The sequence below is a fragment of the Pelodiscus sinensis genome, chromosome 17, assembly GCF_052426305.1.
Source record: "Pelodiscus sinensis isolate ZL-2025 chromosome 17, ASM5242630v1, whole genome shotgun sequence".
Taxonomy (NCBI): domain Eukaryota; kingdom Metazoa; phylum Chordata; order Testudines; family Trionychidae; genus Pelodiscus; species Pelodiscus sinensis.
Window position 1 is genome coordinate 17,300,402 of NC_143068.1, and position 18,330 is coordinate 17,318,731.

Consider the following 18,330-nt stretch of genomic DNA (forward strand, 5'->3'; position numbering starts at 1 on the left):
CTGACAAACAGAGGCTAGGGACACCATTTCTACACATTCTAATAAGCATTGATTGTCCTATCCTACATAAATTGATCTAGTTCCTTTTTGAACCCTATTAAGGTCCTGGTCTTCACAACATCCTTGGGCAAGGAGTTCCACAGGTTGAATGTGTTGTGTGAAGAAATACTTCATTTTGTTTGTTTTACACCTGCTACTTGTTAATTTCTTTTGATATTCACATAACATAACTAGATATCAAGTAAATAACTCTTCTTTATTCACTTTTCCCATCCCAGTGATGATTTTATAGACTTCTAGTATATTTCCCCTTATTCTTCGCTTTTCTAAGATGAAAAGTCCATTTTATTAATCTCTCCTCATAAGGCAGACATTCCATACCCGTAGAGAGTTTTGTTGCCCTTTTCTGAACTTTTTCCCCATGCCAAGATATCTTTTTTGAGATGAGGTGACCACATCTGCGTGCAGTATTCAAGATGTGAGCGTACCATGGATTTATATAAAGGGAATAAGATATTTTCTGTCTTATTCTCTATGCCTTTCTTAATGAGTCCGAACATTATTTTCTTTAAAAAAAGTAAACAGACTGCTGCTGCACACTGAGTGAATGTTTTCAGAGAACTATTTACAATGACACCAAGATCTCTCGAGTGGTAATAGCCAATTAGTCCCCATCACTTTATACATATAGTTGGGATTATGTTTTTTAATTAAGGATGTGAACAGTTAACTGGTAAGTAGTACCCTTACCACATGATGCTTACTGGTTAGGGTTCATTGGTGGGCTGGAGCAACCTCTTGCCCATTGCAGGAAAGGAACTGGCCCAGCTAGGCAAGGCCCACCACACCGTGCACAGTGGTGCTCCAGCTTGGCTGGAGCAGCTCGTTTAACCAGTCAAATATAATCTTTAACCGGTCAAATACAATCTTTAACCAGTTAACTGATTAACTGGGATTTTACATCACTATTTTCAGTATGCATCACTTTGCATTTAGTAACATTAAAAATCATCTGCCATTTTGCTGCCTTAGGTTTGTGAGATCCTTTTGAAGCTCTTCACAGTCTGCTTTGGACTTAACTATCTTGCACAGTTTAATATCATCTGCAAATGTTGCCATCTCACTGTTTATGCTTTTCTCCAGATCATTTGTGAATACATGAATCTGACTGGTCACAGGATGGACCTCTGTGGGACACCAATAATTATCTCTTTCCATTCTTAAAACTGATAATTTATTCCTATCCTTTGCTTCCTATCTTTTAACCAGTTATCAGTCCATGAGAGGACGTTCCCTCTTATCCCATGACAGCTTATATGCATCATGTTGGCAACTCTTTCAAATGCTTTGATCTAGTTCTCTTTAAAAGGGGACCAGATCAAAGTGTATAAATGATTGTCAACGAGTGCATCAGCAGGATGCAGTTATCTCATGAAAGGGGTATGTGTGTGTGCATATGAAACAGTGTGCATAAAGATTCACACTCCAACTTGCCATGAATTAAGTTTACATATACAAACCCTGGGTGATAAGAGACTACTTGAATCAAACTGAAACCAAATGCATGCTATACACTACCTGACACATGTAATCAGGTCTGATGGGCTGAGGCCAGGTGTTAGTTAAGAGAAATTAAAATGAAAGTCAGCCATGAGATTTCAAGTCTGAGCTTTAATATCAGAACTAAAACATCTTTTGTTGAATTCATCTAAACCACTTAAAAATGGATGTTCAAATTCTTATGGCACAAAATTCTGGCTCAGAGCTGGTGGGTCATTTGGCCAATTAAAAAAAAAAAAATACAAAAACAGGGCTTTCACCGCACAATATATGAATCAGAACTGAGCAACATCTTAAAGCTTTTTAAAAAGTATCTGGCCAAATTCTACTGAGAATTTGTGCAATCCATTCTTTTTAAAAAAATACTTTTAATAGGTTTGCACAAGTGTAATGGAGAATTTTTACACAAATTGAGTCTCACTTAAATTACTAACATTTTGAAAATTTAGACATACAAGAGCAAATTTAAAACTATCCCTGCAGTAAGGATTAATTGTTTTTAGAAATAATGGTTGAGACTACTTACAAAAATTGATTCCACATATACTAAAAAGGTCAATGAGTGAGAGAGAACTAAATTTCAGTAATTTCATCTTTTCCCACCATGTTTGACAAAAGTTAAATACAGACACAGAATGGTTCTTGTGCAGGCATCTGTTGGCAGTACACTTAATATAAGATGGTATAATGCATCTAGGTAATCTCACTGGTTTATGAAACTGTCTTTAGTCTGTGGTTGACCTTCGGTACCAAAATCGAGCTCTGTAGTCATCACTGCATGTCATGAAACCAGGATTGGTCGGAGAATGAACAATACAACGGACAATACTGTTATGCCCCAATGACAGAAGATTTCGCCGTTCTGCAGTTCTTGAGTCCCAGCAGCAGAGACTTATGGTCCTTTCATCAGGTAGCAACACATAGTCCTCTGTGTGGTTAAAGACTGCCTGTGTTCTGTGTACCTGTCGTCCACTCAAACCAGCTCCTATAATAGCAAGGACATGATATTCATTGTAAGTGTAAATAAAACATGTAACCTAGAGTAGCCTTGTTTAAAAGGGAGACTGTCAAAAGCCTAACAAGGAGTCTCTCCTTTAGATATTACTTAGTAAGGACCATCAACAAAGGTCAGCTTTGTGTTCACTGATGAATATTTTAGAAAGGTTTTGAGAAAGTTCTGCCATAACATGTCTCCTCCCACCCTCACTACAAAACGCCTATTTGCCAAATCCCCAGTAGCACAAAGAAAAGCAGCAATAGTCACAGCCCTGAAGAATGACAATTATGCTAGGGAAAATGCCCTTCCAAACTGTTCATACACAAGGCAACGCACACCCTCCTGATAATATAATAACAAGATTAGTATTTAGATGCTGAACACAACTCAAGACTAATTTGAGAATTGGATCACTAAAGGGCATCCAAATTTACTGAAACTAATACCGGACCATCAGAAGTCAGAGCACTGCAGAAAGAACTGTGAAATGAAGGCATGTCTTCTTCATACTATTTTTAAATCTTTCTGGGTAGTTATAATTCAGATCACACTTCAAATCCTGACTTACATAATAAGAGATGAGTTTGGGAATAATTTGAGTATGGTGAATATTTATATTCAAGAGACTTAAAACTATTTTAATAGGGATGGTGAAATTTTCTTGTGCTCTGTCCAACATTGCATGGCACGTGCCCTAGGGATGCAAGCGACTAGTCGACTATCCGATAAGCATAAACTTACTGGATAGTCGAGTAGTGACTCGACTCCTTCCCCATTCCCCCCGCCGTTTCTGTCTCTGTCAGGGAGATGGGAGGACATGAGCCAGGGCTGGGGGTAGCTGGCTTAAAAGACTGTTCTTTCTCTCTCTCTCCCCCCTCCTTCTCCCGGGGGTGCTAGCCCTACTCCAGCTCTGCCGAGTGGTCCTATCAACTAATGATATAGTTGATACAAATTGTATTGACTATACAATAGCTCGCTAACTGCAATTTAACATCCCTACTACACCTGCCCACTCTTTACCTGACTCAAAACCAACAGCATTAGACTCTTGTGTGCAGAAGCATTAAATTCAGAAGCTCGCTGAAAGTGTATGCACAATACAGAAAAATTCATTATGTTACATATCCCTACAATGTACTTATGCAGAAGTCACAGCTATCAGTATTGGCATTAGGCAAGCTAGATACGGTTTTGCTAATAAAACTATATATGTTATTTATTTGTTGTGGCTTAAAAAAAGTCAGTGTAATCATTTTCAACTACAAGTGACTTTCAATTGGTTTGTTTTGGTAGGAGCTTTTTGATTTTATGGGAGGAAGGGCGGGGGTACTGTTAGAAAGAGACAGACAGAAAGGGCATCGGGCACAATCTTTTCCAGAATTCAGCATCAAAGAGATGATTGGAAATAAAAGGTTTGTTTTTGGTTTTAAAACTGGAGTTCCACATTGTACTAATCAATATCTCCACAGTGTGAGGGTTCTTCTTCCAAAAACCATCTTGAAGAAAATCTATACACATTTCAACAAAACCGTTCACCTATAAAGTATTCACACACCATTTCATAGAAATATAGAGAATTAGGGATGTTAACATGTAGTCAACTATACAATTAACTGATAAGCCTAGGCTTATAGGTTAATCTTGTTGACTACACATATCTGCCCCTGCCCACTTGCAGCCTCTGTATCAGAGGCAACAAGTGGAGTGAGGGGGAGCTAGTGCCCATGAGGAGCTTGCTTTAAGCAGGCTCCCCATGACCAATGGATTTGCCTACCTCTCCCAGCCCCATGCTGAAGTGCGGCAGATGAGGGGAGTAGGCTGGCGGTGATGTGCGCGGGAAGTCAATTTTAAAACCAGATTCTCGCATGTATCGGCTCTGTGGACCCACCTACCTCCTACAGAGGCAGCAGCATGGGGGACAGGGAGAAGGGCATGAGAGGCTGCTGTGAAGCAGCTTTTGCCCGCAGCAGGCCCAGGCACACAACAGACTGAGACTGCTCCGCCTCCCATGGAGAGCTCCAACCCCCCATGGATAGGAACTGCTGACACCCTACACTGCTGCCTCTCTATCAGAGGCAGCAGCATGGGGTGGCAGAGGGCTCCCTGGGAGTGGGGCCGGGGCGCACTGGCTGGCAGCCCTGCTCCCAGGGACTATTGAATAGCCATGCAACTGATAATATTTTGTGTAATTACACGACTATTCAAATTACACTATATCTAACATACTATAGAAAATATGTGACACCCTTCCCTTACTGAATCAGTCAACCAAATCAAAAGACCTTCATAGCACATAAGGCATGAGCACAATGGGAAATTCTTTGCTAACAGGGTAGGAACTGTTAACTAAAATTGGAAAGAGCACAGCTAATGGAGGAAAATGCACGTTATTATTAATATCTACATATAAAATAGAAACACTATCTAGCTTAGTCATTACTCCCACTGCAAAAGTTAATACTGAACTTTCTTATAAAAATGTTTCAGATATACTATGGCACACACAGACTTGACTTAATTAGAAAGATTATGTTTTGCTTACTTCTTTATCACGTAAAGTGACAGCTTTGCAAACATGTTGTGGTTGTTTAATTAAGGCTATACTGCACCCTGCTGGTTAAAAATGTTACTAGTTTATACTTTGGGCAACAAGGACACAGGACTCCTTAAATTACACTAGCGCTTTTGCAGACAGAATCAAAGTGCCCTTGAGGGCAGGGGACTGGACTTGATGATCTCTCAAGGTCCCTTCCAGTTCTAGTATTCTATGATTCTAATTTCTTGTTTTGGCAGATCAAACTGTCCTAATGTCTCTAGAATGTATTTTACAGCAACACAATTTCCAGTAGAGATTACAGAGGACTGACAGACAGAATCAATCAGCAAATACTTGCCAAAAAGATGACGATGTTTTTGCTTTTAACTTCCTTTTTGGAGTAACACAAGAGAATTGTATTTGATTATGCATTCCCTGAACAGACAGCAAACCAAACAACACAACATTTGAAAAAGTTAAGTAATGATGGAAAGCTATCCAACTCCACTATAGATTAGGGTAGGATACTGACCAACACATAAACAAACTTATGAACAGAATGAATTGACTTATCTGTGACCAAGACTAGAAAGAAAAATCTTGGGGAATCATAACACATCATCTTCACAGAATAAACTTACAATTAATTTTATAGATCACCATCCAACAGCACAAGGCTATCATGATCTTGTGAGTAAATTGTGAAAAATCTTTCACATATTTAAAAACAGACAAGTCTCGAGGGATAGCTGTTTTTGTGTTTGTATCTGACAAAGGGCATGTCTAGACTACATTCCTCTTTCGAAAACAATGCAAATTACGCAAATCGAAAGTGCAAATGAAGCACAGATTTAAATATCCAGTGCTTCATTTGCATATTCGCATATGATCGCTGTTTCGGAAAAGGGTGTTTCTGAAGTGAAACTGCAGTCTAGACTGCATACGAGTTCCTTCGGAAAAAAAACCCCTTTTTCGAAAGAACCCGTATGCAGTCTAGACTGCTGTTTCACTTTCAAAACACCCTTTTCCGAAACGGCAATCGGATGCGAATATGCAAATGAAGCACTGGATATTTAAATCTGTGCTTCATTTGCACTTTCGATTTGCGTAATTTGCATTGTTTTCGAAAGAGGAATGTAGTCTAGACATTGCTAAAATGGCTTTTACCCATGAAAGCTTGTGCCCAAATAAAATCTGTTAGTCTTTAAGGTAACACAAGACTCCTTGTTATATTTAAATGAATGCATCAATCCCAGGACTAAACACTTACAAATTTTGAACTGTATTAAATATTCAATCCCATTACCAGACGATTACTTCATGAACAATTTTTGCTTGGTAAGTCATCTGCCACATACCTGTATATTTGACCAGCGTTCGACCTGTGGATATCTCCCAGAGTTTACCTACAGAGTCTTTTCCACTTGACAGGATGTACTTTGAATTTTTTGAAAAGATGGCAGAACAGACTTCAGCCCCGTCATGGGCTTTCTCAAAAGTAGTGATGCACCGATTTGAAACACCGTCCCATAATTTGATGCATCCATCCTTACTTCCAGTCACATACATATTAGCACTAGCATTATAGTTTACGGAACATATAGCATCGGTGTGTTGATCTTGAGGATTGCAAGACACAAAACACTGGAATGTATTGATATCATAAAGCCGTAAGGTAGGGTGCTGGGTACCAACAAGTATGAAGTCGCCAGAAGGATGAAAAGAGATGGAGCGTAACATTTCTGCTTCCTGCATGATGAGAAATATATAAATCAATATCAAGAGCCTATTTCAAGAGAGAAAATCCTGGTAGATTCACAAGTCTGAAGTTATAGTTTCATATTTACAAAGTTAAATTCTTAATTGGTAAAGACAACCAAAGGACTCCAATTCTGTTCATAAAAGAAATGCCAGCACTACTCCTTACATTTTCAGGTTTTGCTGGTAGCACATTTAGAGAGGAGAGTGGACATCAGCTTTGAAAAGATAACAGGCACACATTTTATGTACCTAATTTGTGTGCTTATCAGAAGACTATACACAAATTGGATAATTGCATACTCCTGTGTACCTAGTCATTTCTGCATGCAGACACAAATTAGCTGTTACCATGGTAGTTATACACCTCAAGCTTTTTTGTTTAACCTCCTTACCCCCCTGAAACTATAGCCTCTCACCTGGATATATTTGAAGGCTCTCTTGGCAGAAGGTTTTGAATAGTCAAACAATTTAAGTGTATAGTCCCTTGAACCAGATGCCAGGATCTGTTCTGTTGGATGGAAAGCTAAACATGTAACCTCATCTACGTGGTCATATAAAGTCCGGATAACAGGATGATTTTCCATATTCTGCTGTGCTGTCTCATTCATCATGACCTTCAGAAAACATTGAAACAAGTCAATAAATAGTGTCTCCTTCTGACAATGAATGAACCATAAAACACTCTCCCACTATTTATGTCATTACTCTATCCATTTAAAAGAAAAACCCAATCAAACATGTAGGATTTCCTGGAAGAAGAGAAAAAGTGAATTTTAAACATGCATCAATTAAAAAAAAAAAGAGCACACAATAATTTTCTCAAAGTTCTTTGCAAATATTGGTCATAAACATCCCTATGACAAGTGTACAATATCCTTCTTTTACAGAGAAGCAAACAGAAATTGACAGAAGTTAGCAATTTGCCCAAAGTCAAAATGGAGTCAACGGAAGAGGGAAACCCTCCCTCCCCCCCAAATTTCAGCATTCCCAAGTGTTAGCTGTATGCTCTAATTCAAAATACTACCCTTCTTGAATAAAAGTCACCTTTGTAATTAAGACAATTTTGCTCATGGCAACAGTCTTAGGTTGTGAACTGCCACTAGTGTGCAGATTCCACACTACAACAAAAAATACTTTTCCGTAAGTATGCTATCACAGGCAGAACACATGCTATAAAATGGATGTATAATTTTTATCACTCACTGACTGATCATCACAATTCATGTGATACTTTACCTCAATGGGCATAGCACTTTTTGCCAACATTCTCTCTGTATCAAGAATTTTTATTGAGGCATCAGCAGATCCTGTAGCTATTAACTGCCCATCTCTGCTATATGTAGCTACGCGACATGGTCCTTTATGAGATGTGACATAACAGGTCTCATATTCAGAAGCCTCTGGTGACATAGTCTGGACATCTGCGTCAAATTCTAAGTCAATCCCTGTTCCTGGAGCTACTGTATCGGAGCGTCCAATTGCATACTGAACTGCACTGTCATCATTCTCCATTCCTGAAGGACAAGAAATGAAATATATTTATTTTCTCCACAAAAAGACTAAGTCTTCAAAAATAACCTAAAAACTGCTTCGAGTAGCTATGATTATATCTACAGTGAGCTTTCACAGGAAATAGTAACACTGCATAGAATTAAAAAAAAAAATAATAAAAATTTTTTTTTACAGAACCTTTCCCATAGCAGCTCATTAAAGAATACTCAAGAAAAGAGTTTATGGCCACTATCACTACGGCTATATCTACATTATGGGGTTTTCCCGGGATACCAGTGGTATCCCGGAAAAACTCCGCTGCGTCCAGGGAATGTGTCTGCTCTTCCATTTTTTTTTGCGGAAGAGCAGATGCACTCTTTCGGAAGCCCTGTCTTCCTCCTCCTACGACGAAGAAGGGCTCTTCCGAAAGAGGAAGCTTTTCCAAAATTTAGCCCAGTGTAGACGGGCCAAATTTTGGAAAAGCCTCTTCCAAAAAAAAAATCAGAAAAAGATACGCAAAGTGCAGAGTGCAATTTGTGTACTTTTTTCTGATAGATCATTGTAGTATAGACATAGACTACTATAATGAAGCAGTCTCACTAACAGGGTCTTGCTTCATGACCAGGTCTCCTAGGCACCACAATAATTCAATTCAGAATAATGAGAATCTTTATTCCTCCATATACATATAATCCATACTGAAACACCTTCTCTTCAAGGTCGCATCTTCATTGGTAAAATGAGAATTTAATATATTAGTACAGAGGTGGGGAACCTTTTTTGGGTCAAGGGCTGCTGACCCACAGAAAAATCAGTTAGTGGCCATACACAAGAGAGAAGCCAACTCCTCCCACCCCAAAAAACCCCCATCCTCAATGACATGGCCTCTGACCGAGAATCAGAAAGACACTCCCCACATTCCCTTCAAACACCAGAGCCCAGACTAGTAGACTTCGTGTACTCCAGCCCCGCGGGGGGAAGAGGGCACTGGAGTGCCTGCGTGTGTTCCCCAAAGCTTGGGGATGGGGGGGAGGGGAGGGGAAAGGAGGCAAACCTTGGGAGATGGATCCAGGCAAGCCAGAGGCCTAAGGTTCCCCACCCCTGCACTAGTGGAAGCTGCAGCTTAAACAGGGCACAAACATTTTAAACTACATCATTAACGCTTCTCTGAGCAGAGGTATATGGTATGCCTGATTTATGTCATCTAGCTCTGTTCAGAGCGGAGCTGAATGACATGGTGTTGAAAACGCTTACTATTATCATCAGTAGTAAGTCAGAGATGCTAATTTTCCTAGTTTAGACAGATCTAAGCTTACTATGTTTATGCTCTCAGAGGAGTCAAACTCTTATTTCAATTTGCTATGCACCCTACTATTACATTATTCAAGTAGAAATTGAGAGATCACGATGAAAGATACCTACACTATGACCTCAAATGACTTAACATTAAGACATATGTAAAGTTTAAGGCTGCACTTCAGAGCCCCTTGTAGTACTTTCATCATGTTTCATCTGAGCCAAACAAAAGCTAATTGAAATGCTGATATTCAACTCAGGACACTCTACAAAATAAGAAGGCAGTTTGATCCTTTGTTGCGAGTTCCTGTCTCTCTCAAGTCCATTAAAGCTTGTACTGCTTTAAATAGTCTTTCAGGGTTTGTCTCCGCTGTGCCCAGCAACCAATGCTGCAATGCTCCATCCACCAGCCATCGATTTGTTGATGTCCAAGCACTCGCCTATCAACACATGTACTCCACCAGGACAAGAACAGCAGATATAGACAGGAGAGCAGTCCCAGCAAACCTTACTGCGCACAAGACGCTGCAGTAAGCGTGTCAACTTCAGATATGCTACTTGTGTAGCTGAAGTAGGCAAATGGCGGGGGTTAGTGTAGATAAGGGCTCAGTAATTGTATTAATATGATAGTTAATTCTGCAGCAGTTTTTGCCCATATAAAAATTATTCCAAGTATAAAATTATTTCTGCTCCATGGAAAAATTAGAGGTGCTTACTGAAAGCACAATACCTTAACAATAAAGCGTCTCCAACACTAATAGTGCAGTAGACATACACACGATAGCTATCTTCAAAGTAATCTTAGATCTATAAGAATGAAATACAAAGCTTTTTAGATTTCACTTACTTTTCCATTAGTATACTTCTGCCTAACACAATTACAAGATTTTACACAATATTCTGTTTGCATCTGAGAGTGAAAAAATTAGCCTACCATCTATTATTTATACTCCAGTAGCACATAGCTGTCCAGTAGCACACCCAAAGAGAGTCTGTCTCTTACTGTGACAATTCCTATCCCAAAGATCTTACCATGTTAATATATAAGAAACAAAAGGGTGAAGAAAACACAGATGTACAAAGATGTGAAGTGACTTGCCCAGGGTCACAAAGCAGAGAATAAAACCCAGGTCTTCTGAGTTCCAGTCCAGCATCCTATCCACTGGACCACACTGCCTCAATTACACATGATTAGAAAGTAAACAACTTTTAACAGAGGTTTCCTATTAAGTTCCATCCTCCAATACATAGCGCATTCACCTGCTTAAAAAAGAAATGTTTAGACTTACACCAGCACTCAGACATTTGTCAGACAACCATAAAACTGAATTCTGATCTGGCAAGTAATACCAGTGTAGTAACATGTTATGTGTCTATTATTATACACCCTACATGCCTCTCTCCTCCTAACATGAAACCGTTCCTATGATAAGTGGTAACTGAACTGGAACCTCATATGAGAGGGGGAGCAACACGCAGTTAGAGCCCTGAAATTCTGAAACATTTCTAGATATATAACAGTCCACATTATGTGCCTTCAGGATACAATGTAACACTCACCATTTCTCCGCTGTCTGTGAGAACTGGTCTTGAGTAGATCTACTAGTGCTGATGATGTTCGACTGGGTGAGTTAGTTAATTTCTATTATATTTATACATGGATTATTTGATTTTAATCTGAGAGATCTAATGGCCCCATTTATTCAGTATGTTTTTAGAAGACTGCCAAGAATATTCAGGGCTTTAGATATGTACTATTATAATTTGAAAGAAAGAATCAGAACAAAAAAGTTTTACTGAAACAAAAAGTGTTTTCTATGCATAAATAGGTCAACTGTACAGCAACACTATTGTTGCTATATGTCTATATGTTACCTTTGTATAAGTTAATGAAAGCATTTACTTTTGATTGCAATGAGTCCACTACAGAGTTACAGAGAAGTACAGTTGGAAGGGAGCTGTAGAGGTCAAGTCCAGCCCAGTGCTGTGGTCCGGACCTATTTACCTGGACTTCATCAAGAAGTCTGCAATTCCTAGTTTATGCACACTAATACTACATTACAGTTTACCTAGTTTAATCAGATGCAGCAGTTGTTCAGAGGGTGCGCAGACTGACTGTGGCTTTATCTCATTTATCAGGCCATTGGCAATGTTTATATATCCATCGTACAGCAATTGACTAATAATCAGTTTGTAAAGTTGTTGACGATCTTTCAAGCTTACTTTTGTTCTATACATTGTGAGCAAGGAATGCCTTGCCGGTGCCTGAAACAAGAGAGAAGTAGCAATTACAAAACACAGTTAACATTACATTGGTATAATCGTTCATATAAAACATATCCTAGTATCTTTCACGGCTAAACAGTACCATTACTGTGACAAATTAAAAAAGGTATATACCTAAAGGAAAGCAATTTTCTGATAAGATTCAAAACTAGATGGAGAAATGAGAAAATAAAAAGCTGTAACAGCAACAGCAACTACAGAGAAACCAGTCCACTAGCACTCAGACTGTGATTAAGAACTGTTCTGTTAGGAAAATGAGAGAAGCAATGTTTACCTCCTGACAGCAGCGTTTCTTTAATTCAACTAAGCAGGTGTGGGGAGATGATTAAACAGTTGTGAATGGCAGGTTAACATACTATTTGTAGGGAAAACAAACGTGTGTTGTAGGGATTTCAGTGAAGCCACCACCTGTAACCCCGTATTATCTCTCCCCCAACCCACTCATTTCCAGCCCCGAAGATCAATCGATTGTTATAAACGGGGAGGGGTGAGAGCAAACTAAGGGGCTGGGAGAAACTGGCTGGAGGAGAGTGAACTGCCTAGCGGCTCCTTAAGACCGCGGCCAGAGGAAACGGCCTCCGGCAAGCAAGCAGAGCTGTAAAGCACTCAGCTCAGCAAGGCACATGGGAAAGTTGTTCACACCACCCCAGTACCTACCAGCCCGTATTTCTGTCTCCCTTGCTCTCCCCCTAAAATGGCGACTGGAGCCCGGAGAACATCGATAGATGCTCGAAGAGGCGGCGGCTAAATATTTCAATCACTCCAGCGCAATGTGCAGCTTTGCGCTACTGAGCATGCTCATGGAAGGTGAGCATGCTCACGAGCATCTGCTAATGAAGCCCCCTTTGCTGCCCGGATTAGAAAACGTGTTCCCGGACCCGCGTAACAAGGGGACAGGGAACAAACCGGAAAGGAGAGATGGAATCTGCACTGCTGCAAGCCAGCCTGCCTGCCCCAAACAGGCACGCAGCGAAAAAGAGAGGGAAAAATCAGGCGTGGGGAGCAGGGGCTGGGACTCAGAGCCCCTGCCAGATAACCGGGATGGAGGGTGGGTCCTGGACCAGAGAAATTGGGGAGCTGTCTGTTGGGGTTGCAAAAATAGGCTACTGCATACCCTTTACGAAGCAATGTATCTCAGCAGGGCTAAATTCATAAAGGGACAGTGCCTCTCAATGCCTAGATGAGGCACCTCTTTCCTACTTGAAATGATGCATTGAGCAGCTAAAGAAGACAAACCCAAATTTTTCCCCTCTAAAAATTAGCATTCCCATATATGCTTTTAGTGTTTTAAAGAATTCCTTGTTTATGTCTACATAAAGCCTCTGAGCAGTTCATTAATTTGTCTGATCTACTGTCCCAGCACTCTGAATTAAATTCCTTTCTTTGTGAACCACTGCCAATATTTGTTATTTACAAATATTTTAAAAAGTATTACTTTCTTAAACTTTATTTACATTCGTTAACACAGTGCAATGGCAACCATGTGCACAATTTATATTTTAACAGTAAACTAAATATAATAGCTGCTAGAAGTTTTAACAATCACATCGGTTCTTAGTATAAAATTGCATATATTTTTACTGTGATTTTACAGTTTTGAGGGGGAGGTTGCACAAACTTATTCTTTTGGATCAAATGACTAAGAGACTTATATGATAGGTTGGCATCAAAACTTTAGTTTCCCCTGCCTTTCTTAGATCGGCTTGAAACTGTGCATCTCCTGGGCAGTAATTGGGGCAGTATTAAGCAGTTCACAAGATACCACCCCTCATCGTCCCTCATCCCTCTTTTATTAATATTCATGTAAGGATGTTTGATCATAGACAGAGATCATCACACCAGTCTCTCAAATGCTTGACAGCTATCTCAACACAGTGCCTGGTACCCACTATCCTTTTCTTTAATTTTCCTGTACTACACACCACTCTTTGAAGTACTTAATGTCATACCACATGGATTATACTGAGCCTGTGTACAGAAAGGCTAACTGGAAATTACCTCTACTTCATCCCCACCCCACCCCACGACTAAAGTCTTGAATGGCTCATGGAGGACTATTATGATGACCAAACATAAGCCACAGCCTCATGGCAAATCTAACCCACCAGAGAAATCTGAAATAAAAGCAATAGGCGCAATTTGCTCCAATCTGACTCTGTCAAAAGGGAGCTTTGATTCCGTGGAAATGTAATCTGAGTATAGCAGTAGGTGTGGATTATTTTTTAAAGAAAAAAAAAATACACATGCGATTACTCCCAGGGAAACATGAGAGGGTAGGAGAGTAGATAGGAATAAGAGCAGAGAGTTTGAGTTAGATCAAAGGAGAAGGGATAAATGGGTCTGGTTGGGAAGGACAGGGTTTGAGAAGCTTAGGTGAGGAGGAAGAAAGGTCCATGGAAGCTATAGGGGGCTGGAAGAATACTCCTTTCCCATGTACAAGCAAAAAATCTTAAAGGCCTCCAAGCCCATCTAGAGAGGTATCAATCACCCTCTTCCCCTCACCCTTAGAATTTGTAGCTCCCCCTCCTGGTGAGCTGGAAACTGCGGGTCCCAGCTCCCACCAGTGGTGTGTCTGGCCCTGTGTCTATATTAGTATCTATATGGTTAGCCCCCACTGCCCAGATGTATTTCCCTGATGAGAGCCAAGCTCTAGAAGAGGTTGGTTGACATAAGATGGGTTGGAAGGTCTCACCTCATCTCCCTATTCCCTTCTCCCATAAGCTAGAAGATTATTATTTTAAAATGCTTATTTTTGTAGTCATTAAGCAGTGTTAATGGGGTGCTATTGTCAATTAGCTACAGCAAGGAAAGAAGGTTCCTGATAGTGAAGGATAAAACAGTAACAAGACATATCTGTCCTCATCCTTACTGTTGCACAAGATTCTGATAAAGTGTGCATATACTACCTAACACAAAACCATGTGTGTGCATGCGCTGATTCCAAGCATTCATTAAATAAAGTAAACCATACTAAACATTGAGACTAAGAAAAAATGAAATCTGCTTATTAAATCAGCTATTTGCTACTCATTTTAAAGTTAAGATTCTTTCTTCACTTAGAAACTGGAAAAATCTACTGTGTGACTTCTGGAAAACAAAGTTGTGGAACACAAGATCCTATTGGATGGAAACAACAGTTGGGCCACTCATCCCAAAAGTATTCTGATTACTTCTTAATTGTGGCAAGTTTTCTATTTTAAAAGTTTATGTTCCAAATATATTTCTATAAGCTAATAAAGACATCACTGATGTGAAAACTACACAAGAAATCTAAATTAGGCATAGCTTTGTTACATATTCCTAGTGAAGTCAGAGTATATGGTAAAGTAAACATGAAGAGTGGAATGTTAGATCACATTTACTCCAGTACATTAAAATAGGTCACAAGTATGGTACCCTAATGAAAGAAACTGAGTTCTTCTGTATGAATTCTGAATATTGCGTTTAATTAGTGAAAAATGAAAAACATGATAGAATCCAAAATAACACTGTAATAAGTAGGATAGAGTTAAATCTGCAAGCATCAAACAGTTTAAGGCAAGCAGATGAGGGTACCAACTATTATTTAAATATGTCCCCCAAAATATTTGTAAGTCATTAATACAGTTCTTGAAATAAAAAGTAACATTAATCAATCTAATTTTATGTACAGTTTTTGTAATTAGGAAATCATTTGATTAAATTGTATTGATTTTGCAGAGTACAAAAGCCTATTGCTGGAACCTTATCATATGCAAGAAGGAAAATTAAGATTGCATAATGTTAGAAACACAAATTGTATTAGAAATGCACACCATACGTTTGAGCAGGAAAGTAAATAGAAAATTGTTCATTGCACAAGAACAGAAGTTATGGCCCAGTATCTAGACAGTTGCACATAGAACAGATGGAATAACTTGGATAAAGATCAGAATTGTGGTAATAATTCTACATCAACCAATACTTGAACTGCAGCAAATAGTGGTATATTTACCAGAAAGTTAAAAATCACAGCGGACATTTGTGAAATATTTTACAATTCTGAATTAATTGAAATTATATTTGGCACAATGTTTAGTGTCATTTTTTCCATTTATTATATTATATTTCAAAGGCACAGTGTGACTCCTGCAAGAGGTGGGCAGGTGCCCTCTGTGTTCCACTACAAACACCCTAAGCAGTAAAAAGAAAGAGTATATAAACTTTGTGCAATTATAGTTGTGATATTTACAAATTGGATATACTGTATAATTTTAAAATAGATTTTTTTTACAGTTATACAGTCAAAATACAAATGATTAAGTGTTCAATTTTAATGTACATTTAGATAAAGTCACAAAAATAATTCTGTTTCTAAAAATGCTGCCATGCAAAAGGCAGAAGTAAGCAATTCTGGTGACATATTATGTTGATTTGTAAACAATTCTGGTTACATATGATAGATGGGAGCACTCCCATCACAACTTTTTTCTGTGGACCAGAGAATGGGAAGAATTAGAGGTAGCACACTGTGATGGGAGTGCTCCCCTCAGTCATAATATGCTACTTTGGACGAGAAGGTGGAGAAGTATAGAGGGAGCCACACTGCAATAACAGAATACCTAGATGTCAGTAAGTGGCATCAGCAGTAAATTGTACTATGAACAAGGGAGTACATGCTGAACAACCAAGGGTCCACTATCACCTGCTGGGTGTCTTAACCCATGGGCATCACAAAAATGTGGGCATATACAGACCCCTAGCAGCATGGAAAGGCAGGCTCTAGTCCTGATCTGGAAGCACAGGGAATTCTAACAACAGAAGTTTAGTCCAGAAGAATACAACTAATTTATTTCCAGTGGTAGGAATCGTGGGATGTAATAATCAAGGCATGGTACGCTAAGGAATGATAAAGGAGCAGAGATCAATGGTGATTTCTGGTCAGACATTAGAAAGGGATTAAAGAGCCTAGTAGGATCTGTAGTTGAAATTCAGAACTCCTTGAGTTCAATTCCTATTTTGATGGAGTGAGAGCAGCTTGATCTCAGGAGACTGGACAGGAGAACTGCTACGTTTTATTGGGTCTAGACTAGAAAGCCTAGGGATACTGCATGACATCGCCAATGTGCCACCCACATCCCAAGCCTTGCAGGAAGCCAGGCCTCTAAGATGACTGCAGAATTTAGTCGACAATAGGATGGCACTTTCAGACAAGGCACTTCAGGGGGCATCAGCTGAGGGCCTATCCCAAAAGAACAGCTCCCACCCCACCCCACAGGCGGTCCAACTCACCTCAGCCTCTAGAAAAGGCAGCCGCAGTGGCCGTGGCTCAGGAGGTAGGGGGCCCACGTTATTCAGGCCCCGGGGAAGCAGGCGTCTTTCACAGGCGGAGGGAAGGCGACGGCCTGACAGCCTCCTCACACCTGGCCTCGCCGCCATCGATCACTCGTCAGCGCCACACACCGAGACCACAATCACGCTTGTCCTCACGAGCGCGGGGGCAAGGGGAGCTGCCTTGGAGCACACGCCTCCAAAGGCCTCACGTTGTCCTCAGGCCGGATCGCACAATGGATCGAGGGCCCCTTGACAGCCCCGGTCCTAGGGGAGCCGCCTCACCGCTAAGTACAACGACACTGCCCAACGGCCCGCTGGCGTCGGTGCTCGAGCGCCCACGGCCCCGCCGGTGCGACACGATGGCCCCGCGTCCCCTTCGCGTTTGCGCTTCACAGCCCCCTGGGCCCCGTCACTGGCCGCACGTCACCGCTGGCGCGACACGCTGCCCAGTGACCCACTGACGTCCCCGCGCGACGGCCACGGATCCCACGTCCCCGGGTGCGACACGCTCGTAAGGCAACAGCCGCCCCTCTCCCCAGAGCAGGGGGTCTAAGCACCGTCTAGCGCAGCCTTCCCCGTCTCCACCCTCAGCCGCGCCGCGCACGCTCTCTGCGCCGGGCCGTAATGGCCGGCCAGGAGCCACTGATTGGCTACGCTTCAACCGCGCCGCCCGCCGATTGGTTCCGAAGCGTGCCTCTGGTCGCCGAGCGAGCCTGTCCCCACGTCACGGGCACGGCTCGAGCGCAGGCGTGCCCACGGCCTGCCGCGCCTTGCAGTCCCCAGGGTGGGTTTAACGCGACGTGCGTGCTTTACGCATCAGTTGCCGCTCGCTTCTTCCGCTAGTTTCGTAGATGGACGCGCCCGTTACGGAGTTTACTTTACACAATCACCGCGTGCTCGGTCTTTACGCAAATCGCGTCTCTCCAGCCCAGCTCCTGTCCACGCAGTTACTAGCAGCGGATTTGGACTTGCGGTTTTCCCGCGCTAGGGTTTATTTTGGGGGAGGGTGGAAGTCGCCAAGTTTGGTGGGGGGGGGGGGTGTCTTTTTAAAATGGTTGCTTCCAACTGACCCTCAGCGACAGAAGCGAGGCGACCATTTTGAAAAGAAGCT

The 18,330-nt window shown here is 41.1% G+C and overlaps 1 protein-coding gene across 2 annotated transcripts; it reads right to left on the minus strand.

Moving 5' to 3' along the window:
* Nucleotides 1-1,651: 1,651 nt before the first annotated feature.
* Nucleotides 1,652-18,250, minus strand: CSTF1 (cleavage stimulation factor subunit 1). 2 transcript variants are annotated; one of them, XM_006129399.5, is made up of 6 exons: nucleotides 17,178-18,250; nucleotides 11,711-11,906; nucleotides 8,091-8,368; nucleotides 7,271-7,468; nucleotides 6,452-6,842; nucleotides 1,652-2,545 (listed from the first exon to the last, which is right to left on the minus strand). In XM_006129399.5, the coding sequence occupies exons 1-6, from the start codon at nucleotides 17,322-17,324 to the stop codon at nucleotides 2,286-2,288; spliced, it is 1,470 nt and encodes a 489-aa protein (XP_006129461.1). In that variant the 5' UTR covers nucleotides 17,325-18,250; the 3' UTR covers nucleotides 1,652-2,285. The 2 variants fall into 2 exon arrangements, with proteins under 2 accessions (XP_006129461.1, XP_006129462.1); XM_006129400.5 differs by lacking the exon at nucleotides 17,178-18,250 and adding an exon at nucleotides 12,585-16,179.
* Nucleotides 18,251-18,330: the final 80 nt, after the last annotated feature.